The sequence below is a fragment of the Rhinolophus ferrumequinum genome, chromosome 2 (genome assembly GCF_004115265.2).
Source record: "Rhinolophus ferrumequinum isolate MPI-CBG mRhiFer1 chromosome 2, mRhiFer1_v1.p, whole genome shotgun sequence".
NCBI lineage: Eukaryota > Metazoa > Chordata > Mammalia > Chiroptera > Rhinolophidae > Rhinolophus > Rhinolophus ferrumequinum.
This window is the reverse complement of record NC_046285.1, coordinates 96,865,174-96,885,712: the sequence shown is the minus strand read 5'-3', so window position 1 is coordinate 96,885,712 and position 20,539 is coordinate 96,865,174. Positions and strand designations below refer to the sequence as shown.

At 39.3% G+C, this 20,539-nt stretch overlaps 1 protein-coding gene across 1 annotated transcript; it reads left to right on the top strand.

Moving 5' to 3' along the window:
* The first annotated feature begins 224 nt into the window (after positions 1-224).
* LOC117032111 (keratin-associated protein 27-1) lies at positions 225-842 on the top strand. The gene has a single exon (XM_033123327.1). It carries the CDS (start codon positions 225-227, stop codon positions 840-842), a length of 618 nt encoding a protein of 205 aa, XP_032979218.1.
* The last annotated feature ends 19,697 nt before the right edge of the window (positions 843-20,539 follow it).

Below are 20,539 nucleotides of genomic sequence, written 5' to 3'. Positions count from 1 at the left end.
CAAAATGGGCTGGCTTGTTTGTTAATAAGACGTCATCTTCACATGTAACTAAACAAAGTGCTAATGAGATGTTATCCTTCAAATTAGCTTAAGCAATGAGGTGGAAAGGAGTCTTGAGAAGAAGCCAACACCCAGTTTTCTGAGTATATAATCTCCCCAGCAAAGAACTTCAGACCCAGCATGTTAGGTCCTTATAATCAACTTCAATCAAGGGTTTTAACAATATGTCTCAGAGTCACTGCTACTCGCTCAGGAGCTCTTACAATGCCCCACCACTCTCTGCCATTGTGCACAGGTCTAATCCTATAAGCTTTGAAGATGGATTTTTTTTACCCAGCAGCTGCTATGACAGGACCTGGCTCTTGGACAACTTTCAAGAAACCTGCAGTGAAACCACCAGCAGCAAAGTATCCAACTGTGAACAGGAACTGTGCACAGAGGACAGCGGTGTACAAAGTGCTTGCCTCCACAGAGTTGTCCAAACTACTTGTTCTAATTCCAGGCCCCATGAAAAGACAACATGCGAATCAGGAAGTTCATCGACAGTGTTGAAGTGTGTTTCTCAGCCTTGTCAATCAGGATGCAGTCAGCGAAAAGGTTTTGCAATCCAGAGCTGTCAACCTGTGAGCTATGCAGCAAAGTGTTGTCCACCAAAGACTTATGTGTCTAAGAGTTGCCAAGCTCTAGAATGTGAATCTAGTCAATGCCAGACTCAGAGCCCTGAACTCAGTTCCTGCAGACCTCTGGTCCCTGTCACAACAGGGCCACAACTCCTGGAATCTTCTAATAGTTATGAACCATCTTGCTGTGTTACTGGTGGTTTGCAATTGCCTAGTAAATGAAGAATGTGCAGAATGTGTGAGGGACATAACATATTCTAATTTGGATGAACTGATTCCTGAGATATTTAGGAACTTTTATTTCGTTAAGTACAAATTTTTGTGCATGTGTTTGTAAGTGAATTAATGCGTCTTCTGCTGTTTCCAAAGAAGAAAACAAATGTTTTTTTTTTTCTCTTTTGGGACCTTTTGGTACTAAGCTGGGATTGGAAAGCATGTTAATTATTTTAGATCACTAGGACACTATTTGCTATAGACCAATAAAAGTTTCAACCAGGACTAACTTGAGTACTTAAAAAGTCAACATTACACTGTGGCTACTGGTTATTATCTATGGAAACACTTAGCATTGAATCCAGAATATAATATAATATAATATAATATAATATAATATAATATAATATAATATAATATAATGTAAATATCATGTATTGCTAATATTAGAAATCCATAATTCAAGATGGTGTAGTAGATAAACACTGTGCCTGCTTCCTTCCATGAACACATTAAAATTACAACTAAATTATAGAACAATCAACCTGGAGAATCATCTGAAGTCTAGCTGAACAAAAATTTTATAACTAAGGATATAAAGAAGAAGCCACGTTGAAACTGGCAAGAGGAGTGGAGACACAAAACAGGCTAGCCCTCAACCTCCATGCGGCAAATGAGAATCTGAAGGACATCTTGGCTCTGGGGGTCCCCCCCACCAAAGGAGCAAGAAATCCCAACCTCACACCAGGCTTTCTAGTCTGGAGTACTGGTGTGAGAAGAGTAGCCCCCACAACATCTGGCTGTGAAAAACAGTGGGGATTCTAACCATCCATGTGGGACAGATGGCTGTGGGAAACACAGACATCCTCTTAAGGGGACTATGCACAGACTCACTCACCAGCAGGCACTCACCTTGGGCTCAGGTGGAGGGTAGTGACTCAGAGGGTGTCAGAGGCCTACAGGGGGCAGACTGAAGTGTGTGGCTTTGGGGGCGAGGGCTGGAGGTCAGTTGCCATTTTCCCTGTGAGGGAGCCTTCTCTCATGCTGTCAGCAGGCGGGCATCATCTTTCTTGTACTGAGTCCACCCCCAACAGCCAAATCTCAATCTGATTGGTCTGGTGAGCTCTGCTCACTGAACCCTGCTGACTCATTGGGACTCTGCCCCACCCAACTCCCTCAACACCTGAGCCACTTTCTCCATGAGCAGCCAGCCTATCTACATTGTACTCTTTCTTGGAAAACTATCAGAGTCTATGGGCACCAGACGGGCAGCGACTGGCCTTGGTGTGCTCTGAGACTTGCTGAGTAGCTCCAGGCTCAGCATTGGCATCAACCTAGAATCACTACATTAACCTGGTAACTACAACTCTTCCTAATTTAGAGAGTCTTTGAGACCCTGCCTCACCCAACTTTCATACCACACGAGGCTTTATTAGTGACTGAACCTTAAGGGACCTGGCAGGTGACAGCAGGCCTTGGGGTGTCCTGGCTTTTTGTGGAGCTACCCCAGGCTTGGTGCTGGAGGCAGACATCCTCAGTTCACAGTCCTTCTTTGGCACAGGCCTCCAGGTTTAGCACAGGTATTGAATAACCACAGAAAACTTGGTAGCTCCCTTGTAAGTCACAGGCAGTAGGTGACCTGGGCCTGCACCAGAACCAAGAGGTCCCAAAACCAATATACTTGGAGGTTGGCTTCAGACCACAGCAGAGCACCACCCAGTTAGCTGTGCAAGTGGCACATCCAAAGGGTGATCTCAACAGGCACCAGAACCCATTGAGGCAAATCCCACTCAGTGGGATAAGACACTCACAGAGCAGCCTGTAACCTGTGGACATAGCTAAACCCCACAGCCAATCAGCCTGAGGGTCAGTCCCACCCACTCAGGTACCAATAGCAATCACAGCTTACCTATAACAGCAGTAACAGTCCCTCCAGCACACAAGGGACACTGCTGGAGCACCTGGAGCTGGTGACCAGAGAGATAGGGCACCTACTAGACTGGGAGATATAGAAGATCTTTATAATACATAGAAACAAACATAAAGATGCAGCCAAAATGAGGAAACAAAGAAATATATCCCATATGAAAGAAAAGGAGAAAACTCCAGAAAAAGAACTAAACAAAATGGAGACAAATAACCTCCCAGAGACAGAATTCAAAACAATGGTCATAAAGATGTTCAAAAAACTCAGTGAGTACTTCAACAAAGAGATAGCAAACGTGAAAAGGACACAGAAACCATAACAAAAGGTCAGAAATAAAGAAATACAATAACCGAAATGAAGAATGCACTAGAAGGAATCACCAGCAGACTAGATGAAGCACAGGATCAAATCAGAGATATGGAAGACAAGGTAGCAGAAAACACCCAACTGGAAAATGCAAAAAGAAAAAAAAATACAAAAAAAAAATGAAGAGAGTTTAAGAGATATCTGGGACAGCATAACATTTGCATCATAACGGTACCAGAAGGAGAAGAGAGGAAGCAAGGTATTGAGAACCTATTTGAAGAAATAATGACTAAAAACTTTCCTAATCTGGAGAAGAAATTAGACATCCAAGCTCAGGAAGCACAGAGAGTCACTAATAAGAGGAACCCAAACAGGCCCCCACCCAGACACATTATAAGTAAAATGGCAAAGGTAAAAGACAAAAAGACAATTCAAAAAGCAGCAAGAGAAAGGAAACTAGTAACTTATAAGGCAGCTCTCATAAGCTGGTCCGCTGATTCCTCAACAGAAACTTTGCAGGCCAGAAGAGATTGACAGAAAATATTCAACGTGATGAAAAGCGAGGACCTACAACCAAAATTCTACCCAGCAAAGTAATCATTTAAAATCAAAGGACATATAAAGAGCTTCCCAGACAAGAAAAAGCTAAAGGAAGTCATCACCACCAAACCAGTACTACAAGGAATGTTTGAAGGATTTCTTTAAGATGGAAGAAAAAAAAATCAAAAATATGAATAATAAAATGGCAATAGCTACATATCTATCAATATTACTTATTTTTTAAAATTAAAGTTTATTGGGGTGACAACTGTTAGTAAAGTTACACAGATTTCAGGTGTACAGTTCTGTAATACATTATCTATATTTCACATTGTGTGTTCACCACCCAGAATCAGTTCTCTTTCCATCACCATATATTAGACCCCATTTACCCTCTTCTAGAGCCCCCCTCCCCCCTTACCCTCTGGTAACCCCTAAACTATTGTCTATGGCTATGAGTTTTTGTTCCTTCATTTATTTCTCTTGTTCTTTTGTTGTTTTCAGTTTTATATACCACATATCAGTGAAATCATATGTTGCTCTACTTTTTCTGTCTGACTTATTTCACTTAGCATTATAATCTCAAGATCCATCCATGTTGTCACAAATGGTACTATTTCATCTTTTCTTACTGCCGAACAGTATTCCATTGTGTATATATACCACAACTTCTTTATCCATTCATCTATGGAAGGACATTTTGGTTGTTTCCATGTCTTGGCCACCGTACATAAAGCTGCAATGAACATTGGAGCACACATGTCTTTATGGATAAATGTTTTCAGATTTTTGGGGTAGATACCCAGGAGAGCATTGATGGGTCATATGGTAATTCTATTCGTAATTTTTTGAGGAAGCTCCACACAGCCTTCCATAGTGGCTGCACCAATCTGCATTCCCACAAACAGTGTCTGAGGGTTTCTTTTTCTCCACAGTCTCTCCAACACTTGTTACTTTCAATGTAAATGCATTATGTGCTCCACTCAAAAGACATAAGAGGGCTGAATGGATAAGAAAACAAGACCCTTACATAAGCACCAATCTGCATTCCCAGATTCTCTGTCTATAAGAGAATCATTTCAGATGGAAAGATACACACAGACTGAAAATAAAGGGATGGGAAAAGATATTTCACAACAATGGAAAAGAAAAATAAAGCTGGGGTAGCAATACTTATAGCAGACAAAATAGACTTTAAAACAAATGCAATAGCAAGAGACAAAGAAGGACCCAGTAATCACACTTCTGAGTATTTATCTGAAGAAATCCAGAACGTTACTTCGAGGGGACATGTACATCCATATGTTCATTGCAGCATAGTTTACAATGGCCTAGATGTGGAGGCAGCCTAACTGCCTGTTGATGGAAGAATGGATAAAGAAGAGTTGATACACATACACAATGAAATATTGCTCGGCCATGGAAGGGAATGGATTCTTGCTATCTAGCATGGATGGACCTGGAGGGTATTATAAAGGAGAGCGGTATTGCTGAGGGGAGTGTAGAGGAGAGAAAGGCAGATGTATTATGATTTCACTTATGTGTGTAATCTAAAGAACAAAACATATAAACAAAATGGAAACTAACGCATAAATAGGTACAGAGAACATTTTGATGCTTGCCAGGTGCGGGGGAAGTGGGTGAAAAAGTGGGAAGGGATTAAAAAGTACAAATTGGTTGTTACAAAGTAGTCATGCGTATGTAGGGTGTAGCATAAGGAATATAGTCAATAATATTGTAATAACTATGTATAGTGTCAGATGGGTACTAGATTTGTTGGGATGGTAGATGGGAGGGCAGAGAGATAAAGGTGAAGAGATTAAGAAGCTCAAATTTGTCGTTACAAAATAGTCATGTGGATGTAAATAAAGCATATGGAATATAGTCAGTGATATGGCAATAAATAAGTGTACTGCCAGGTGGGTACTAGACTAGTGAGGGAGATCACTTCTTAAATTATATAAATATCTAACTACGATGCTATCCAACTAAAATTAATATAAAATAATATTGAATGTCAACTGTAATTAAAAATTTAAAAACGGCGGGGGGGAAGATGAAGGGCAATAAGTGGTCGAAACTTCCAGATATAAAACAAACAGTCAAAATGGGGGGGGGGATGTAATGTACAACATGGGGAATATAATCATTAATGCAGTGATAATGTGGGATGGTGTCAGATGGTTGGACTTACCATGGTCATCACTTTCTTAGGTATATAAATGTTGAATAACTATGGTGTACCCCTGAAACTAATATAATATTGTATTCTAGCTATATTTTTGATAAACTTTTTTTAGAAAATAAATCCATATAATATTGGAATTTAAAGAGACCTTGAAGCCCTATGAATTCTGACAGGTTCAACTCTATTAGAGGTTGTCCATATAGTTAATGACATCAGAACCACAACTTAAATCTGTGTTTACTCACTGTCCACTCACTTTTTTATCCTCTATATCACAACATTCTTCTAAATAACTATGAGATTTGACTCTATTGCTTGGAAAGTGCAAGAGAATTTTGAATTTCACCTTGATAGACTTCATAGCCACATAGTAACCAGAGACTTGAATATGTGAGTTCAAGTTTAGCATTGTCACTACATTTCTACTATTCTTCTTTTCACTATTTCTTAAGCTGTTTTTGAGTTGGAAAATGTTCTTTGTATTAAGTAAATTTAGTTCATGTAAAATCACAAACTTAATTGTCATTCTGTTATTTTTAGTCAGTGCTTTTGTGGGTTCTATATTACAGGTTTTTGTTTTTTCCCCCACCAGATGATGACAGTACAAATATTTAGAGGCAAAAAAGAGAACTTGTTCCCTTACCATTGCTTGAATGGTATGAACCAGAATAAAAGAACATATTGTGATAGCAGCAACAGATGGTCTCATGCTTACTATGAAGATCATAGAACCATGGAGTCGAAATGTGTGAAGAGTCTTTGATTTTGTTAGAATCGCTTGGCTGTTGTAAGGCTGTGTGTGTCCTCTTAAGTGCATTTCTACTCTATTCAGGCAATATAATGTAGCGGTTAAGAGCGTGGATTCTGAAGTCAGATTTCCTAGGGCTCTGAATCTTAGCTGTGCTGGGTGAAGGCTATTTGAGTCCCAACTGTGTACTATGTGCAAGTTATTTAACCACTCTCCACTTCGTTTTTCTCAACTTCAATATTGAGATGATAATGATAAGGCCACTGGGAGACTTAATAGGTTAGTAATTTGATGTTCAGCACATGACCTGGGTTGTATACAGAAAATGCTCAGTAAGATTTAGCAGTATGATTAGCTAGATCAAAGACTCAATACGAAGGGTGGAGGTAGTGATTTATAGATAAACCCAGAAATCTCTGTCTGATTAGGTAAACTAGTCATCCAAAAAAATGAGAGATTAGCTGTTTTGTATCTTGAAAGTTTCAAGTAGCACCATCTACTAAGAAAATGCTTAAGAAACACACGCCGTGCACTGTCGCAGTGGGCTGGCAAGGATCTCTGCGTCTATGACAAAGGGAATGTTGATTGACCTGTCAGCTTTGTGGGTGAGTTAGACACAGGTCATCCCAAAGAGGAATATTTGAACCTAAAAGTCTATAAACCACCACTTACACGGGTGCTTCTGTAGAGGGCTGGAGTTGACACGCAGCTGAGGCCAGTCTGGAAAAAGCTGAATGAACACTGTTGGATCTCATCGATTGTAAGAGAACACATGAGAGCCACCACAGCACAGCGTCCCTGCAGCAAGGCTTTGGCCTAAAGCTGCTGGCCATGAGTGTGATGGCAGCCACACAGCACTGGCGAAGGTGAGGAGAGGCTTTATCTGCATGGCAGCTTCTCCGGATTCCAGTCACAGCCAATCATGTAAACAGAGATGAAATTCATTCACAGTGAAGGCTGTTACTAATGCAACTCCAATAGGTGTGCCTGGTAAGAGTTCAGCTCATTTAAAGCACAGTTTCTGGAGACAAATGGCAAAACACACCCATTCCACATGGCTTCCATGTGTATATTCCTTTACTGGGTGTTTGGAAGACAGGATGTTGGTGAAATGTGGCCATATGTGGTATGTGTCTGTGAACTGGGGGTGGGGTGGGCGGCATATCAGGAGAGAGGACCAACAGTGTTAAGCGAAGTCTTCATTTTCCAAGCTACTCTGTTCCTCATTCTAACCTTCACCAAACTCTTTCCAGGCTGAGCGGGATCACTCCCTCAAGGAGAAGTTAGTTGAAGAAGGCGCCAGTAGGTATCTCACCCAGCATGGAGCTCATCGAAGCTCTTTGTAGAGAGAAAGTGTATGGGCTCAGGTACTGAAGACTCTTGGCAGTGGGACAGACAGTGGTGTGGAGTTCTGAAGAGATGCTTGGGAGGCAGTTTAGTGTAGTGGGAAGAGAATTGGCCTTGGATTATGACTGGACCTTGTTCAAATCCAAATTCTGCCATTTAGTAACTGTGTGCCCTGGAAGAAGATAACATTTGTGAGACTTAGCTCCTTCATTGTAAAATGGAGATAATGCCTAATTCATTGGATAGTTGTGACAACTAAATGACCTCATGCCCAAGAAATGCTTAGTGGAGGGTTTGTGTCAATATATTCAAGACATCATTTGACATTGTATCTGATATTCTTGGACCTCGACCTCAGTTTATGCTCATGATTTCTCTCTACTGGATTTAAATTTCAGGGCAGATATCAAGAAAAACCTACCATTATTGGTGCAAAGGACATAAATGGTATGAACATGACCCAGAGAGTCTATGCAGTACTCTTAAAAACTGTACAAATGACTCAATGGGTAGATGCCACAGAATATTCTTCGTGGATCAGAAAATCATTTCCTGCCTCACAGAATGGGTCTGGTAGGATTTGTGCACGGACAATGCTTCCTCTAGCCTCTCCAAGAGGGGAACTCAACAGCCTGCTTTTCTCCTGAAAGCCGAGCATAGTGAGTTTTAAGAACATTTTATTTTGGCATATTATGCCAAGAGCCATAAAATAGCTCTTATTAATTTGTTCTAATTATTTATTGAACACTGTGTATGTACTTAATCCTTTTTATATTAGAGCTAAAGCTTTGATAAGCAACAAAATATGTCATGAGCCTATAGGTGCAAATAAACATCTAAAGACTAACTAAAATTTTAAATTAAAGGAACACATTTTTTGTGGTTGCAGAGTACTAAGTCATTTGCCTGACATTTTCTATAACTTTCTCTGACTTTATGGAAACAAACACACTCACTAATGGGATTCAAAGAGAGTTGTTACTTGGAGCCCAGAGGCAAAACCAATATGGTTGCATACAGGCATAAGAACAAAGACATCTCAAAGGTAAAAAACTGGAAATAGTTAAGTCCATTGCTATTCTTCCATTACTTACTATTGTATTGCTTCAGTTACTGGGCCAAGGCCCCTGCAGGAGTTCAGTAACCACTAATTGGCAAATATAATGAGAAACAACACTGAAAATCAAAGAAAAGTCTAAGTAATACTTCCCTTAGCAGTACACAGCCTGTCACTATTGCTTCATGGGCAGTGGCATGTTGCTTATTTAAATTAACTGCGCAGACGGTAACCTCTGGATTAAAAAGCCCTCTTCCACCATAAACACTGTCAGCCTTTACATTCGGGTTATTAACTTGTTTTTCTTTCCCTTTGGAAGGAGCTGCATTCACTTTGACACTCTATATGTTAGGAAACTGATGTAATTGAAATTCTCAAGAACAAAGTATCTTCCTCTACACTTCATATTTTATTAAACTGAAGGATAAAGTGAAAGAAAGAAATTAAAAATTTTAGCTATACTGATATTCACAAAGTGCTCTAATGCGTTTATTTAATGATCGGATTTATAGTAAATCACAGTCAAGGTTTGTAATGATCACAGGTGTAGTTACTAGATTCAAGTTAGAACATTTGCTACCACTAAGAAAAATAGTTCTCAGAAATATTTCTCAGGAAACAGGAATCAGTGTAGTTCTTTAATTTTTCAAGCCTATATTTGTTCAGCAGTTGCTTAAAGTAGGCTACTCCTAGTGTCCTATCTCCTGGGGCTTTGGCTGAGGGTGGCTTTGTCCCCAGGAGCCTGGTTTAATTTCCTATAGTAAGTGACGATAGCAATCAAAGCATTGATCTTGAGATGGTCCTGGAGGGGCTCCTAACTAAGCCCAGTGCTCTGGGCCCTCAGGCTACAAATGGAATACTCGGCAATCAAAAACCAATATGCTGTATTCTGGCTCACTGAGCTTCCCTCAAAGGACAAACAGCATCCTAAACTGTGTTTTGTTCTGAAAGACATCCAATCAGAGGTAAGTGATTTCCATACCTCTGTCCGGGAGCTGAGTGAAATGCTGATGGCCTAAATATTTGGGACAAAGACCCATCGGCCATTTTTGCATGGGTTCTCCTTATGCTCCTTCATTTTTATCACAGTTAAATTTTCATAGACTTGGAATTATTTCTAAATGTTTGAGGGATCGTATTAGTTTCACTCATACAGTGGAGGAAATACACATGCCTGGGTTGTGTAATTTACTCACACAGAGTTGCAGCTAGAACTCTCATTCTGGTGCCCCACTGACTCTATACCAAAGTATCCCCCATGAGAAGTTTATTGAAAATATTTAAATGTACTAAGCACAACAACTTTTAATGAGTCCAGTATGTACACTTAAAGGCCACACATAGCACATTAAATACCTTTATTGAGTCATAAATGTGGCTTATTTTAAATTAATATGCCAGCTGTAGTAAAACATTAATCTATCTGAAGAATCCCAGCCATCTTTTAATGAAGGTTGGAATATTGTTTTTCTCAATGCATAGTTTGTTGAATGGTAAATAAGACTACAGACCCCTTCTTTTAGAGATTCAATGAGTACTTGTCCATGGTTGGAAACAGACATCCTTCCTGACCTCTAAATAACTGAGTTATGTTTAGCACCACTTTTGAAAAGGTGAGGATAAAGTCTGCAGAGGTTGCCAATATTCATTACTAAAAATTTCTAGAAACCACAGCACAAAAGGGGAAATAGCGCTAAACGTGGGTACTTGGCCTAGAACCTACACTGTCATCTTGTCTTTCAATAATTGTTCAGCTAAAAACTACAGCCATCGTTCCCTCAGGGGTTATTGCTGTTTCTGTCATCTTGTCAAAAAACCCTTTCCTGCATGTAAGCCTCAGAAGTGCCCTCTGCTTAGCCATTAGTAGTCATGGCGGAACCCAGCTCTTGAAGACTGCCAAGAAACTAGAAAGGAACCACCAGCTGCCAACAAACATACCTGTACCCTCTTCCTGTGAACAACTCCCTACACCTCTCTGTGGTGTGTCCAGAGTCTGACACATAATCATTACCTACCTTTTTCTTCCAAAGTCTTTATTCCCTACAATCCAGCAAACTTCACTCAAAACATTGGGCTCTATGGACAATTATTGCTGTCCTAGCATTCACAGGTCTCATGGCTGTTCTTCCCTGGGATGTCTCTTTTGGCTCATTCATAATAGGTCTTAGCAGCTGCTGACCCCTGGTGGAGTACCTTGGTGTGTTAATAAATGAGCTACATATTCAACAATTTTTGCCCCTGATTTCCATAGCTTACACCTTGAGGTGTTTTGAGTAATTCCTTCATGGTTGCCAATTGCTAAATAAAGGACCTAAACATTTCTACCTAACCAAGTTGGAGGAGGTAAACAGTCTCAGAAGATCACACTATATGGCTGTATTGTTTGAAAGAAAAATCTAGCATATCCATCTATTGCTTTACTATTCAGATTTAAGACTGTTTACTAACTAAGCCTTGATTCACATTTGTTTTGCTACTCTGTCAGTTTTTGTTCTTATTTTAATGCGCTTTAAGCCTTTGAGATAAGTTCTCAACATGGCATCACATTTTCTTTATCTTCCAATAACTTTGAGTAATCTCCTAGTGACTACTACATAAATACATATATTTGTTATAATTATTTCAATATTATTGTGATTATTGCATTTATACTAAATTTCATGTTATTAAATTATTGTTTAAAGGAAGAGAGTTAGTTATGACATTGCAGAGCCACAATTTCAACTAGAAAACAGAAATCTTTGGAAACGGGCAACGAGAAACATTGAAGGTCTGAGATTTTACCCTACTTATAAGCTAACAAATTAGACTGTCACAGCTTCATGGATGCTGGCAGAAGACATGAGACAACTGGGTAAGAGACAAAGCCTTTAGTATTCGTGGCAATAGCAGAAGCCAGAGTATTAGCATTTGCACCAATTGCTTGAGCCTCAATTCCCACAAGGTAACAGAAGAGGGCCAGATGACACCTGCATATGCAGTGACTTGTTTCATAGGAGTGGAACCCAGAGATCAGGAAGCCTGGATCAAAAGATAATTCAGAACAGAGGGAACCAGTGACTCTATTCTGAAGACATACAGAAACATAAGGGAACTATGGGGACATTTCCCACCCCCCACCTCTCACCCCAATACTAACACTTGTCTCTACATTGCACTGCTTCTGATGAATTTTCCCATGAGTATACCACTGTATTGGCTACTCTGATTAGTCTGACCAATAGAGATTGCAACCAAATCTATTCAATATATCTCACTCAGTATTTAAGTAAGGCTATTAAAAATAAGTCCCCAAGTAGCAATCAATGGGTAGAGGTTATCTCCCTTTGCCAAGGCTCCAATCAACAAAATCATAGTCACAGAGACTTGTAGCTCAAAGGAGTCCCAAAGATACTAGCACTTTTCTACAAATAGCTCTTCACAATCAGAAGAATCCCCTTTGGAATTTATGGAATGGAGAAATACAGGTCTATAACATTTGCAAAAACAAAAGTACACTGAAATGACCCCAAACGCCCAACACACAGGGTCACATTATCTTCTCTTCCCTATTGTGATATCTTCTAAAATTTCATGATCTGAATCCAAGCATTCCTCTATCTCCCACTGGACTGGGTAGAATGGTGACTTGGGCACATATACAGAAAAGAGCTATAGAAGTTTGAATCCCTCTTTTCTTAGAAGTTCTCCAGCAAATTTAAAGAAGTTTATATGGCCTCAGTCTTTCTTGGGAAAAGAGAGACATTTGTTCTACCCTGACCTACCTTAACTCATCGTTCTCCTCAAAGTGATGGATGTCAGGAGAGGGGAAGGTGGAATAATCTTTACTTTTGTTTTTTTAGCAACAAGACACCTGTTAGGAGTTCAAACAAACAATCTTCTAATGTTTTTAGTCCATTCAATACCCTATACTGGGCAGCAACATTATCATACTGACACCGTTTATTTAAACCTTGGGAATTCCATGACTCAGCAGTCACAACCATGTTCCTTTCTAGCTGGTTTGTACCTTTGGATACCTCAAATTTGAGACACACAATAATGGCCTTTTTTTTTTTTTTTTTTTTTTTTTTTTAAAGTACACCTTAGTGGGCCTGGAGGAGATCCAAGATGGCCGAGTAGATAAAAACTGTGCCTGCTTCCTTCCATGAACAAATTAAAATTAAAATTAAATTATAGAACAATCAACCTGGATAATCATCTGAAATCTGGCTGAACAGAAGTTTTATAACTAAGGACATAAAGGTGAAACCACATCGAGGCTGGTAGAAGGGACAGAGACGTGAACCAGACTAGTCTTAAACCTCCAGGTGGTGGTTAAAAATAGGGAGGGCTACCTCAGCCATGGAGGTTCCCACTGGAGGAGCAAAGGACCCCAGCCCTACTCCAGAATCCCCAGCCCAGGGTCCTGGTGTCAGGAAGACGAGCCCCCCAACGTCTGGCTGTGAAAAACAGTGGGTATCCCAACCATTTGGGTGGGACGGAAAGCTGCAGGAAACCCAGATGTCCTCTTAAATGGCCCGTGCATAGACTCACTCTCTCACAGGCACTCACCTTGGGCTCCAGCAAGAGACAGTAACTCAGGGGCATCAAAAGCATAAGATATGTGGCTTTGAGGCCAAGGCTGGAGAACAGTTGCCATTTTCCCGTGTGGGATCCTTCTGAACAGTAGGCTGCCATCTTTAATGTGTTGAGCCACCCCCTATGCTTACCATCAAATCTGAATCTGATTGGTCTGGTGAGCTCTGGGGCACTACTCTGCTGACTCACTTGGACCCTGCCCCACACAACTCTCAAACAGCTGGAGGCACTTTTTCCACGAGCAGCCAGCCCCTCCCACATTGCACTCTTTCTTGGAAACCCATCAGAGTCCAGAGGCCAAAGGCAGACTACGACTGGCCTCCACATGCTCTGAGACCTTTGCTGAGTAGTTCCAGGCTCAGGATTGGCACCAAACGAGAATCTGCATTAACCAGGTGAACACAACTCTTCCCACTCTAGTGACTCCCTGAGACGCTGCCTCACCCAACTCACATACCTCACAAGGCTTTATCAGAGGCTGAAATTTAAGAGAGCTTGTAGATGGCAGTAGGCTTCAGAGTGTCCTGGATTTTGGAGAACTACCTCAGGCCCAGTACTGGTGGCAACCATCCTCAGTTTACAGCGTGGCCTGTCCCACATGCCTCCAGGTTTAGCACACGCAGCGAAAAACCATGGATCACTTTGTAGCTCCTACCAGGTAGTCCCAAGCTGGTCACAGGCAGTGGGTGATGTAGTCCTGCTCCAGAGCCCCTCCCAAAGGGCCCCAGAACCAACATACTTGGAGGTTGGCTTCAGACCACAGCAGAGCACCGACCAATTAGGTCCACAAGTGTCATACACAAAGAGTAGTCTCAACAAATACCAGAGCCCACTGGGACGAATCCCACTCACTGGGGTAAACTCCCTGCACAGTAGCTCATAAGCTGTGGACATGGCCAAACCCGACAGTCAATCAGCCTGTGGGTCAATCCCACCCACTGACATGCCAATAGCAATCAAGGCTCAACTATAATAGGCACACACAACCTACACAAAGGACATTCCTAGAGCACCCAACTCGGGTGACCAGGGAGACTATGCCAGGGCCCCACAGGGCACTTATTATATAAGGCCACCCTGCTAGGACTGGGAGACATAGCAGATGTATCTTATACATAGAAATAAACACAGAGAGGCAGCTAAAATGAGGAAACAAAGAAATATATCCCTAATGAGAGAACAGGAGAAAACTGCAGAAAAAGAACTAAACAAAATGAAGCTAAGCAACCTACCAGAGACAGAGTTCAAAACAATGGTTACAAGGATGCTCAAGGAATTCAGTGAGAAATTCAACAAGGAGACAACAAGCATAAAAATGGACATAGAAACCATAAAAAAGAAACAGTCAGATGTGAAGAATACAATAATTGAAATGAAGAATGCATTGGAAGGAATCACCAGCAGACTAGAGGAAGCAGAGAACTGAATCAGCGATTTGGAAGACAAGATAGCAGAAAACACCCAATCAGAACAGCAAAAAGGGAAAAAAATAGTAATCTAAAAAAATGAGGGGAGTTTAAGAGACCTGTGGGACAATATCAAGCATAACAACATTTGCCTCGTAGGGGTACCAGAAGGAGAAAAGAGAAAGCAAGGGATTGAGAGCCTATTTGAAGAAAGAACGACTCGAAACTTTCCTCACTTGATGAAGGAAATAGACATACACGCCCAGGAAGCACAGAGTCCCAAACAACATGAACCCAAACAGGCCCACACCACGACACATTATAATTAAAATGCAGCATACAACATGGGGAATATAGTCAATAATTTTCTGATAGCATATTATGGTATCAGATGGTTGCTGGACTTATCATGGTGATCCTTTCTTTAGGTATCTAAATGATGAATAACTATGGTGTACCCCTGATACTCATATAATATTGTATGTTAACTATATTTTACATAAAAATCTTAAAAAATAAAATAAGAAAATAAAATAAGAAAAAAAGTGTAGACCTTAATTTTGGGCATTTATTGCCCCACTATTAAGATAACATCTTTTTTACTCACCCATTTTCAACACAAGGTCTAAAGGAGATTTCCAAGGTGGTAGGTTGGACTGCAAGAATTTAACTAGAATTCCTAGAGTCAGTTTTTTATTTTACAGAGGGTCACCTTCACCAGCATTATAAACCCAATCCAAGGTACTCAATACATCATTTATGGTGTTCCATTGGAGTTTTACTATCTCTGGGAAACTTCCTTGAAAGAACCAAATCCTCCCTATAGAGATCTTACTGTAAAAACTCTTTGATCTTTTACCATCATCTCTGAATAGATCTAAGGTGGTCAAGATGCAGGAGGGGCTGAACTGGGAGGTGGCCCAATTGTTCCCACTCTTCCTTAACAGGTGGGCACACCTAACTTTCTAATACCCCAGCAGACCCAGCCAAAGATCTAACAAAGGAATTAGTTTCTGATTATGGCATTAGTGAATGTTCCTCATTTCAAGCTCAGTGTAGGTGTACATGTTCATACATGTTGTCTGAAAGAAAGTACCACCTTCTGTCCACGTAGATGAATCTTTGTACTTGTTAATATATTGGGGGAAACTTTCCTCCTGCTCAAATCAAGGCACTGTTTGGTCAGCTGTCTTTGAGACTGTTTCCCAGGAGCTGGCTGGCTTTCAATCACTCCCCCACTTCCTTCTTATTAACAGACAATAAATGTTAATTAACAGGGAATAAAACGATGGCCATTCACCATACAATTTGGTCAACATGTTCACTTCATTCCAGTGGGCTTCCCTCAAATTCTAGTAATCAACCTGCAAAGTAATCTTCTTCCCTTTTTCAGAAAGCTATGTCTCTGTCAATATCCCGTGTTTGTTTCCAGGGGGAAAGGTGAGAATGTGTGAGAATGTTGTGGAGAAGGGAGAAGATGAATGAACACATGATCCAGAATAGTCACAGAAGTGTACAAAAGTCTTGTGACCAGTTAGCATATCCAACCCACTCCCATCGCACCCCCACGTCCCACCCCACCCCCTTTTTTAAGCTAAAAGTTCTTTAAACTTCTCATGGAATAAACCAACCAGTTCCTTCTAGTTTAGACATGAGGCCTGGCAATACTCTATTGTCTTGCTATTTTGATTTCCAAGTCAATACATCAAAAGAAAGTCGTCACTGGACAAATAGGGTAGTTTAACAAATGCTCTGTAATACCCATGGTCATTCTAGCTTGAATCTCTTTGATTTCTTTAATTTTATGTATGATCATTAAGGCTGAAGTCAGTTCATTTATGATAAAGCCTAATGTTGAAATTCTAGGTATTGGGTGATTATTATGTAAAGCACTATTTTCTGAATCATAAAATTAGGTCTTCCATAGTCTTAGTAATTTTCATATCATTCTAAAGGTACCAACTAATTTAGGACTTTTTTCTTTTTTAAGTTAAAAGACCATTGGTTACATATTCCAATCCACAAGCATTTCAGGTAGAAAAGTGTCCTTCATTCTTTGAATTCCTCTGGAGAAGAACTCTTGGTGAGATAAGCTATATGAGAGCATGAGAGTGAAACAGACCTCCTTTTCTTATTTCTAACATTAAAAAAAAAAGTTACTATTTATGGTAACCAACTCTCAGGTTTTCAGAGCATATAATCACTGATTAACTTACCTGAATATAAAATAAGACCATCTTTAGAGGTATTAGTCAATGAAAGTGATGAGAGGTTTTCAAAAATTATGAAAAAACTTTCGGGGAAAAAAAAACTCCTCAGCTTGGAAAAAAAATTTTTTTTCTTTACCAGAATCTTGGAATACCCAAGAAACCAATAGAGACTAGGATAAAGACTTGAATCACTTACATGTCAGTCTTTCAACTCAAGAAGAGCAATTCTCTATCTTTTATGAAGTGTAATAAGTAATGCTGCAGTGGAAACAAATGTTTTAGGTAACTCTGAGTCTTCATTTGGCCTTGAGTGCTGTTCTATCAGGCAGTATAAAGATTTGTTAGGGCCAAAAACCTATTGATTTCAGTGGGATTGCTGAGTCGCTGAGAAATCATAGCATTGCTATTTTGATCTCATGTTCTGTTAAACAACAACAACAACAACAACAACAACAAACTAGAAAACCTTTATCTTCTAAAAATGATATCTCTTGTTGTAAAATCTCTCCCTAGAGTTCCCGTGTACTCATAGAGTCTGGAGTAAAAAGAGGTCAGGAGAGGTGCTATGCAAGGAAATAACTGAACTAGTATTCTGTGTGACCTGGAGGTAAACTGCATTCTTTCTCTGGCTGCAGTGTGTTACGTGAGAAAATCCTAAACAAGCACTGTAATAAACCTATGTCTCCCATTTTTCTAGGAAGTGTATAATAAATTTTTGCTTTCACTGTGAAAAGCTCTCAAAGAACCAAAGACCATGGTTTTTTCCTAATTTATAAAACAAAGGGCCAAATGGGTTGAAGATATATGTCTACATCCAAATGAACAGATTAGGAGCTATCAGACAGCATGGCTTAAATTAAGGCAGACTCTGCCAATCCCTAACCATATTTTCTCAATAGCCATTTACGATTATATATTTTTATCTGCATTAAAGTCTTCAATCTGATATGAGAAAAAGTGAAAGACAATAAAATGCATAAATTGAATAAATAGATTGACTAAAGCTTTTTCATTCATTGTTTGAATAAATATTTACAAAAACAGAGTATGTTGGACATTTTTAGCAATACAAACACAAATAAAGCTACAATGTCTTCAATATCATTATTACTGAGAAGCAAAAATAAGATGTAAACTGAATAAAATATAAGGTATGAAATGATTGGTGTATTAGGAGATATATAAAGCAGACATGAGTTCAAAAGGAAAATACACTACTTCTGGTTGAGCAAAAATGAAGTCTTCTTGGTCATGATTATGTTTGAATTAGGCTGTAAGGAATAAGTAGAATATGGGTAAGCAAAGACAGGATAGAAAAGCATTCAAGTAGGCAAAGGGGGAACAAGCAACATGAGACGTTCACTGAGAATGGCAAATAGGGTCATTGGGAGTGTCATAGAAAGAAGACCTGAAGGACATATGCTTGGGAATGTATGTTGGAGCCATATTTTGATACATTTGAATGACAAATTACGGATGTCTGATTTTATTCTGTGGTCAATAAAGAGGAATTCAAGATAACTGCAAACAAGGGAGAGATATTACTTGAGCTATATTTTACTATTAATCTCATCCTTGGGAATGTGACAGAGATAGGAGTATTTGTGAGGATATTTTTATAATAGTTTAAGCCTATGTGACTAAGAGAATATGGTACCATAATTAGAAATAAAGTTCATAGCAGGAGGAATCAACTTTGGAGAAAGCACTATGTATATAAAAATATTTAATTTGAAGTAAGGTGTCCCAGTGGAAATGATCTAACAGACAGCTGCTATTTCAGGATCAGAGATCAGGGAAGAGATCAAGCCAGTAATTATGAACACAGAGGCATTCATGTAGAGCCATTAATTGAACTTTTAAGATTAATGAAATGCAGATTGATAATAATGAAGAAAAAAAGATCAAGAATGATCTAAAATCAGAGAATAGAAAGAGGAAAGGGACGTCGATATGAAGACAAAAAAAATATTCTGTGTGACAGAAATAGAACTGTGTAATTGGAGCATTGCTAAAATAGACATAGGACAAGGTTTCAAAGTAGACAGTATGGACAGCAATGTCAGATGTGCCATAGAGTTAAGACTGAGGGCAACAACTGACACTGAATGTAGGAAAGTCATCACTGGTGATTTTTAAGGTAAGAGCTTACATATTCGTGAGGATAGAAATTAGATTTCAAAAAATCAGTGGAGAAAACACTTTAAGACATGAAGTTAGGCAGTGGTTTCTTAGACACAACATCATAAACACATCCATAAATTAAAAATTAACTTCTTCATTCCCAATTTGGATGCCTTTTATTTCTTTGTCTTGTCTGATTGTTCTGGCAAGGACTTCCAACACTATGCTGAAATGCAGAGGTGATAGGGGACAGCCCTGTCATGTTCCTGAACATAGAGCAAAGGGTTTCAGTTTTTCACCGTTAATTATGAAATTAGCTGAGGGTTTGTCAAATATGGCCTTTATTATGTTAAGGTATTTTCCTTCTATACCTATTTTATTAAGTGTTTTAATCATAAATGGATGTTGTATCTTGTCAAATGCTATAATCATATGATTTTTGTCCTTTATTTTGTATATGAACCAAAAATAACAAAAGAACAAGACAAACAAATGAGAAACAAAAACTCACAGACAATAGTTTAGTGGTTACCAGAAGGTAAGAGGGGCAAGGGGGTGGTAGAAGAGGGTAAAGGGGATCAAATATATGGTGATGGAAGGAGAACTGTCTCTGGGTGGTGAACACACAATGTGATTTATAGATGATGTAATACAGAATTCTACATCTGAAATCCATGTAACTTTACTAACAATTGTCACCCTAATAAACTTTAATTTAAAAAATTAGTAAACTGGACTTCATCAAAATTAAATATGTCTGCTCTTCAAAAAGTCACTATTACAGGAATAAAAAGACAAGCCACAGAATGGTAGAAAACACCTGTAAATCATACATCCGATAAAGGAGTTGTATCTAAAATACTTAAAGAACTCTCATAACTCAAAAATAAGAAAGGAAACAACCCAGTAATAAATTGAACGAAACATTAAAAATTTTCTTCACTGAAAAAAGATATACTGATGGAAAATAAGCCATGAATATACTCAACATCATCACTCACTAGCAAATTAAAACTACAATGAAATACCACTATACACTTAATAGATGACTAAAATTGTTGAAAGTCTGACTATGTCAAATGTTGGAAAAGAACATGAAGGAGCTTGAACTCTTATATACTGCTGATGGGAATACACACGATGCAGTCACTTTGGAATGGACACTTCCTTAAAAGTTAAACACCATAAGATCAAATCATTTTACTTCTAGGTATTTACCCAAGGGAAAGGAACGTATATGTCCTTCAAACACTTGCACACAAGTGTTCATAG